Source organism: Camelina sativa, unplaced genomic scaffold (assembly GCF_000633955.1).
Source record: "Camelina sativa cultivar DH55 unplaced genomic scaffold, Cs unpScaffold00703, whole genome shotgun sequence".
Classification (NCBI taxonomy): Eukaryota; Viridiplantae; Streptophyta; class Magnoliopsida; order Brassicales; family Brassicaceae; genus Camelina; species Camelina sativa.
The window spans coordinates 1680-9949 of NW_010921834.1; the positions used below are offsets into that span (position 1 = coordinate 1680).

Below are 8270 nucleotides of genomic sequence, written 5' to 3' on the forward strand. Positions count from 1 at the left end.
CGGATTGTCAGTTTGCTGAATCCGAATTCCCTACATTGGGTGGAGAGAAAGACAAGCTGGTCAAAGAAATATTATGGAATCAAACATCCTTAAATTGGCAAGATCCTCGAGATTGTACATTTGCAAAAGCTAGCTATTCAATTGCCAAGATTCCTTTAATGACCCAAAAGAGAATTATGAAATCGTACATACCAGCTTGTAATGCACCAGTACGTATTGATGTTCAAAAGGAACACAATAATCAAGTTGCTACAGAGTCTAAATAGACCAATATGTTCCATAGAAAAGAACCTTCGGAAATCTAAGAAAGGTGCAAATAAAACCGAGGTTAAGGAAAGAGTATAGACATGGCCGCGGCAAATCCTAAGGTACCAACAATGAGGTTTGGGACGCTAAACCTCAAGGTCCTTAAGGTATTAATAATAATAAGAGCTCGATATACTATATCATGTCTAGAATAAAATGGAACTGCAAAGATGTCGACATTAATGAAATAATTGCATGCAAGGTAGCACTTGAAGTAAATGAGGATCAGAAACTCACGTCTATATTAGAGTGCACTCAAAGTAAAGATTGGCTAAAATAGAAAGAAGCCATTGACGTGGAGTTAAACTCTTTAAAGAAGAGAAATGTGTTTGGTCCGACCTTAAGGACAACACTTGATATAAACCAGTTGGACATAAGTTGGTCTTTGTAAGAAAGAGAAATTAGAATAATGAAAGCGTGAGATAAAGCACGGCTTATAGCACAAGGATTCTCTCAAAGACCAGGAATAGATTATGAGGAGACTTACTCCCTGTGATGGATGCAACGACTTTAATAAGTCTGGCTATAAAAGAAAAACTGGATTTACGGTTAATGGATGTTAAAACCGTATACTTACATGGTCCACTGGAAAATGAAATGAGATTACCAGAGGGTATAGAGCTCAATTATAAGAGTGGTTCTCGAGAAAATACTGCATAAGGCTAGACAAATACCTTTATGGACTGAAACAAAGTGGGTGTATATGGTACAATAGTTTAAGCAAGTACCTAGCTAAAGAAAGCTATAATAATGATCCCATCAGTCCATGTATTTATAAAGAAGTTTGCAAACAAAGGATTTGTGATAATAGCAGTCTATATGGATGATTTAAACATCCTTGGAACCCCTGGTTAAATCGCCCAAACAAGAAAGAATTTGAAATGAAAGACCTAGGCAAAAGAAAAATTCTGTTTGGGGTTACAACTTGAGTACATAAATGATAGAATCCTTGTGCATCAAATGGCATATACAGAAAAGTACTCAAGAGTTTTAATAAGGACTAAGCTCACCCATTGACTAGCCCAATGGTTGTAAGGAGCATTGATTTGGATAAAGATCCATTGGTCCAAAGAAGGACAATGAGAAAGTTCTCGGTCCTGAAATGCCATACCTCAGTGCTATAGGAGAATTAATCTTGGCTAGCCACACTAGACCAGAGATAAGTTTTGCCGTGAACCTCCTAGCAAGAATTAGTTCTTGACTAACCCAAAGGCACTAGAGTAAAATTAAGTATTTATTATGTTACCTACAAGGAAGGTAAGATTTGGGTTTATATTATACTAACTATAACAAAGAAGGTTTTAGTTGGTATTGTTGATGCAGGTTATAGCAAAGAAGGTTTAGTGCGTTCTGTTCGATGACTCAACATATATGGACGGATAGCGGCATGGACGACAGCAAAGAAGCAACGGTCATATATGAGGACAATTCGGCCTGTATCGCACAACTCAAGGAAGGTTACATCAAGGGAGATCGGAAGAAGCACATCTTACTGAAGTTCAAGTGGTGCAAATTCAATCATGCGACAACTCAGCCGATCTCTTCACCAAAGCATTGCCGACATCAACGTTCAAGAAGCTCACGCACAAGATTGGGATGCGGAGGCTTCAGGACTTGGAGTGATGTTTGGATCAGGGGGAGCAATGTGTGCTGTACTCTTTTTCCTTCACCAAGGTTTTGTCCCATTGGGTTTTCCTGGTAAGGTTTTAATGAGGCAGCATCCCCTAAGCACATTGCAGCGATCCCATCCAACATAGGCACGGTCATCTCGTCCAAGGGGGAGTGTTGTAAAACACTTAGTGGACTCTATAGACCGGCCCGCTCACAGTCCATTAGGACATGGCCTTACGGCCCATGTACGGTCCATCCTTGTACGGCCCATCGGCCATTGCTTTACGGCCCATTGGCCTATGCTATGTTCTAGTCGGTTTATGGGCTTTAGCCTTTGTACTCTACTATATATACTTGTTGTTGTACCCACGATCTGTCATCTCGGACAATAGGCAAGAAGGCCAGGGTCGGGTTTGTCTAATGGGCCAAGAGCGTATTACTGATCGGCCCATCAGGCCTGGAGAAAGGAAGAGAGCGCGGAGATGCTTCGTGGTTCAGCTCGCAGCTCGGGCCCGGTCAAAGATTCCTGCATTCAAGAGGATTAATTAGACCGCACAAATCGTGCCCTATTAATTGTGCATTGATTGGGCAATAAATTGGTCGGTATAAATATGTAAGGGGGGTGTCACTTGTAGGGGATCCGGAATTTCACCAAAAAACAGCAATACAAATTCAAATACTCAAAAACTCTCTCAATTCAGTTCGGAACTACATAACGGCGATAGGCTCCTCCACATTTAAATCACTTCGGAAGGAGAAGCTTGTTTTCAGTTCTCACATTTGGCGCTAGAAGGAGGTGATCTATCGCCTGACTCTCGTTAGTTCCGACTTCATATACAAATCCGCTACACACAACCACCGCTATGGCAACCAACTCTCCCAGTCATGTATCCCTGGAGGTGATTCAGAAGCTCTTACAGGACTTGTCTGAGAAGTCCGATCGTCAGCAAGCCGCCTCCGCCGCTCTTACCGAACGTTTTGACAGCCTGGAGGGTCAGGTCTCCACCCGTTTGGAGGAAGTCACGACGTCCGTAGCTGAGCTCTCAGCCTCCCACCGCGCGTACGCCGATCGGGTTGATCTCTTGTCCGATCAAAACCCGCGTCGACGTGCTTTGGATTTTTCCGGTGTTACTCCACCTTCCATCTCGCTGGTAGCAGCAACAAATGTTACTCCGGGAGATTCATTCCCACCTCAAGTCAACACGCAAACAGCGCCATCGCTGGTTGGCGATGGCCACACTCCGGTTCAGCCCGGTGTCGCCAGACCTTCCGAGCTCCCAGTCCGTCTTCCTCTCCCTGTGGATGAAAACACTTCGACTCCGGAGTATGTTACCAATCCCGAGATCTTCCGCATGCAGAGCGAAATCCAGGACATGCGGTCTGCGATGCACAGTGCAACCACTTCAGCTCCGGATATCTTTTGAGTGATCGAGGAGTCGAGGCGAACTCCATTTTCTGATCAAATAGCCCGAGTCCGCATCAAAGATACTGGCAAAATTAAGTTCCCGAGCTACGAAGGAAAAGGGGATCCAACCAATCATCTCAAGACTTTCATGTTGACAGCTAGTAGGGTGGACCTCGAGCCTCACGAAGCCGACGCAGGGTACTGCAAGTTGTTCGCAGAAACGTTTTGTGGACCAGTACTACTTTGGTTCGCGTCTCTAGCAGCCGGCTCAATAACAAATTTCACTGAGCTGTCAACCTCGTTCGTCAAGCAGTATTCTAGCTTAATCGAAACCGCGGTGACAGATGCTCAGCTTTGGAACTTAAGCCAAAAGGGTGGAGAATCTCTCCGGTCTTACATAACAAAGTTCAAGGAAATCCAGGTTAAGATCCCGGGACTCTCGGACTCCACAGCCCTGGCCGCGCTTAAAAACGGCCTCTGGCACGAATCTCGCTTCCGCGAAGAGTTATCCGTGAATCGGTTCCCAACCATTCAGGACGCGTTACAACGGGCATCGAACTGGATAGTCGCAGAGGAAGACAAAATTGCCGCTGCGCAAAAACAAAGCGTTCCGACTACAGGAAAACCACGGTTCGAAGCGCCCGCCAAGAAAACTCCGCCTACGACTCCGAAGTCCGGGCCTAGCACGTTCGCAGTCACTCAATCTCCTAAAAAGAATTCTCCAAAGAGTTCACCATCCAAACCTCCATTTTCACCGCGCTCCAAGAGCGGTGTACTCCCAAGTAACAAGTGGGTCCGAGATGAGGACACGTATTGCGAGCTCCACAAAACCAACAGTCATTCCACTCGTGACTGCAAGAAGCTGATGCATCTCCTCGTAGAAAAGTATGTGGCGGGAGGAATGCCAAATGTAACGATCGAGGAGTTGGAGCAGAAAGTGACTCCCGGGGTGGACGAAGATGCCCCACCTTCAAAGAAACCAAAGCATTTTGATGGCAATGAAACCCCCAAGAAAAGAATCGACGTGATAATGGGGGGATCGCGCCTCTTTCGTAACTCCATCACCACGATCAAAGACCATCAGCGGAAGCTCGCTAGCCCCCAGCCGAAGCGCGCTAGGGTCACGGTAAGCGATCTACCTGAGGTTTCTTTCTCCGAGAAGGAAACTGAAGAGCTGGACACTCTGCACGATGACGCACTCGTCATTTCACTTGACGTGGCGAACCACGAGGTCTGCCGAATCTTAATTGACACTGGGAGTTCGGTAGACTTGATTTTCCTCGAGACGCTCGCTAGAATGGGGATCGGGAAAGAACACATCGTAGGACCGCCCTCACCTTTGGTCTCGTTCACTAGCGAGACGTCAATGTCTTTGGGCACGATCACACTACCGGTGTCCACTCAAGGAGTGGTTAAAATGGTGGAGTTCACGGTTTTCGACCGACCTGCGGCCTATAACGTTATTCTGGGAACTCCCTGGCTCTACCAGATGAAGGCGGTGGCCTCGACGTACCATCAGTGCGTCAAATTTCCAACCCCGGAAGGAGTCCGGGAAATTCTGGGAAGCCAAAGGACGGCAAGGAGCTGCTATCTCGCAAGTCACAAACTCTTGGTTCAATAGCAACCACAGCTCGAGGTCTCCAAGAATCCAGTTCGGACGCAGCTAAAAGGTGACCTCACTGAGTCCATTTTTATCAATGATAGTTTTCCGGATCAAGAAATCAAGATCGGAGGGGGATTGGATAGCGAGTTCCGCGCCAGTCTGATAACCTTCCTAAAAGAAAATATGGCCACCTTCGCGTGGTCCGTAGACGAGATGCCCGGTATCAGTCCAGAAGTTATCTCCCACGAGCTGAATGTGGATCCGACGTTCCGACCTGTAAAGCAGAAGCGAAGGAAGCTAGGTCCTGAGCGAGCTGAAATCGTCAACAAAGAGGTGGAACGTCTACTGAAGGCGGGACAGATACGCGAAGTGAAGTATCCTGAATGGCTCGCAAACACGGTGGTAGTTAAAAAAAAGAATGGCAAATCACGAGTTTGCGTTGATTTCACCGACTTGAACAAGGCATGCCCCAAGGATAGCTTTCCACTTCCGCATATCGACAGGCTAGTCGAGTCCATTTCGGGTCACGAGCTGATGTCTTTCATGGATGCCTTCTCCGGCTACAACCAAATCCTTATGAACCCTGATGACCAGGAGAAGACTGCATTCATTACGGACCGCGGGATTTATTGTTACAAGGTGATGCCTTTTGGGTTAAAGAATGCGGGAGCAACTTACCAGAGGCTGGTAAACCGTATGTTCGAACACCAGCTCGGAAAGACCATGGAAGTCTATATCGATGACATGCTGGTAAAATCAATGGAAGCTAGCTCGCATCTCGCGGATCTGAAAGTTTGCTTCGACATCCTGAATCAGTTCGAGATGAAGCTTAACCCCTCGAAATGCACTTTTGCAGTCCCATCGGGGGAGTTTTTGGGGTATATCCTCACAGAAAGAGGAATCGAAGCGAATCCGAGGCAGATTAATGCCTTCTTGTCTATGAGTTCACCTAGGACTTTACGCGAAGTGCAACACCTTAATGGACGGATCACAGCCCTCAACCGCTTCATCTCTCGATCTACGGACAAATGCCTCCCGTTCTACCAGCTGTTGCGAAAAGGGGGAAAAAACTTCTTATGGGATGCGAAGTGCAAAGAGGCGTTCGCTCAGCTCAAAGCTTATCTGTCTGAACCGCCGGTCTTGGCTAAGCCCGAATTCGGTGAGCCACTTTTTCTTTATGTAGCTGTCTCAGACGGTGCAGTCAGCGGAGTCTTGGTTCGGGAAGAAACGGGGGAGCAACGACCAATTTACTATGTCAGTAAGTCATTTACTGGGGCGGAGTCCAGGTACCCTATGATGGAGAAATTGGCTCTAGCAGTTGTCACTTTAGCGAGAAAGCTGCGACCTTACTTCCAGTCCCATACAATCATAGTCCTGACGATGCAACCACTTCGGACGGTGTTACATAGTCCGAGCCAGTCAGGGAGACTAGCTAAATGGTCTGTCGAGTTAAGCGAATACGACATCGAGTTCCGGACTCGAACCTGTGCTAAGGCGCAAGTGCTGGCCGATTTTTTGATCGAACTCCCACTAGCCATTTCAATTAGCGACAACGTTGAAGTCCCATGGACGTTGTATGTTGACGGCGCTTCTTCCAGATCGGGAGCGGGAATTGGGGTCCGCCTCACTTCTCCTACTGGCGAAGTAATCGAGCAGTCATTTCGCTTGGCTTTCAGCGCGTCAAACAATGAAGCCGAGTATGAATCCTTCCTCGCTGGTTTACGCCTCGCAGTTGGGATTGGAGTCCGACGACTCCGAACTTTTTGCGATTCGCAGCTGGTCACCAACCAGTTTTTGGGGGAGTACGAAACAAAGGATGGTCGTATGGAGGCTTATTTGTCCACAGCTCGAGAGTTAGTCGCTAAATTCGAGGATTTTGAAATCACTAAGATCCCGCGAAGTGAAAACTCCGCTGCGGACGCTTTAGCATCTCTGGCATCCACTTCGGATCCTGCGATGACTAGGATTATCCCCGTCGAAGTCATCCAGTTTCCAAGCATCCGTCTAGAGAGCTCGAATGTCGTCACCCGGGCAAATAAAAAAAGGTTGGCTGCTAAGGAGGCAGCTCGCGGGGTGACTACGGACTCTTTGCCATCGGAGGATCCAGTCCCCGCTATGCCTACTCCGATGGAAGTTCACCCACCTCTGGCCGAACTAGACGCGAGTCAAACTCCGGAATCGACGAGCTCATCAGTTGACAATCAAGCTGTTATCCCACATACTACTTCGGGCAGTGCGAGTTCTAACAGCTGGGGGGCAGGCGATTGGCGGAGCCCGATCTGGGCTTACTTGCAAAAAGGGGAACTCCCAGCTGACAAATGGGCGGCCAGGAAACTCAAGATTGTCAGTGCGCGGTATTGCTTCTACAACGGAATACTCTTACGCCGAAGTGTAGCTGGTCCTTATCTAACATGTGTTGCCGGCAAAGAACCCGCGATGCTAATGCGAGCTGTTCATGACGGTCCCAATGGGAATCACTCCGGAGGACGGACTCTGGATTTCAAAATCAAAAGGCAAGGCTACTTCTGGCCCACTATGGTCACGGACTGCGAAAATTATTCTCGAGCTTGTGAGAAATGCCAAAAGCACGCCCCGTCAATCCACCAGCCTACCGAGCTCCTGTCTTTGGTGTCCGCACCTTACCCATTCATGAGGTGGTCTATGGACATAATTGGTCCATTGCATCGGGGACCAGGAGGAGTTCAATACGTGCTCGCTCTTACCGATTATTTCTCTAAATGGGTGGAAGCAGCGGCCTACGTTAAGGTAACAAGTGAAGAAGTGGAACAGTTCGTGCTGAAAAGTATAATTTATCGCTATGGTGTTCCCCGCGAAATCATCACGGACAATGGCCCACAGTTCATCTCCTTAAAGTTTGAAGAGTTTTGCACGAAGTGGAAGATTCGACTCAATAAGTCAACTCCTCGTTACCCGCAAGGTAATGGGCAAGCCGAGGCGAACTGCAAGGCGTTTTTGGGCAATTCGAGCAACACCTCGCCGGGCCACTAATGAAACACCTTTCTCCCTGGTTTACGGAGTTGATGCCGTAGTCCCAGCTGACATAGAGGTCCCTGGAGTCCGTACCTCACTGAACCCATTCCGAGCTGAGGAAAATGAGGAATACCTACAGGATACTCTCGACACAATCAATGAACGTCGGGACCAGGCCTTAGTTCGGATCCAGAATTACCAGAATGCAGTAGCTCGGTACTATAACTCCAAAATCCGAGGCAGGCCCTTGGAAGTCGGCGACCTTCCGAAAAGTCCACGAGAACACCGAGGAGCTCAATGCAGGGAAGCTGGGAATTAACTGGGAAGGACCGTACAGAATTACTCGCGAGGTGC

General features: G+C 47.8%; 2 protein-coding genes across 2 annotated transcripts; both read left to right on the plus strand.

The window, feature by feature from the left end:
* The first annotated feature begins 3470 nt into the window (after nt 1-3470).
* LOC104773875 lies at nt 3471-4943 on the plus strand. The gene has a single exon (XM_010498543.1). It carries the CDS (start codon nt 3471-3473, stop codon nt 4941-4943), a length of 1473 nt encoding a protein of 490 aa, XP_010496845.1.
* A 165-nt stretch (nt 4944-5108) lies between these two features.
* Nucleotides 5109-7934, plus strand: LOC104773876 (protein NYNRIN-like). Its single transcript, XM_010498544.1, has 2 exons — nt 5109-5387; nt 5586-7934. The coding sequence occupies exons 1-2, from the start codon at nt 5109-5111 to the stop codon at nt 7932-7934; spliced, it is 2628 nt and encodes an 875-aa protein (XP_010496846.1).
* The last annotated feature ends 336 nt before the right edge of the window (nt 7935-8270 follow it).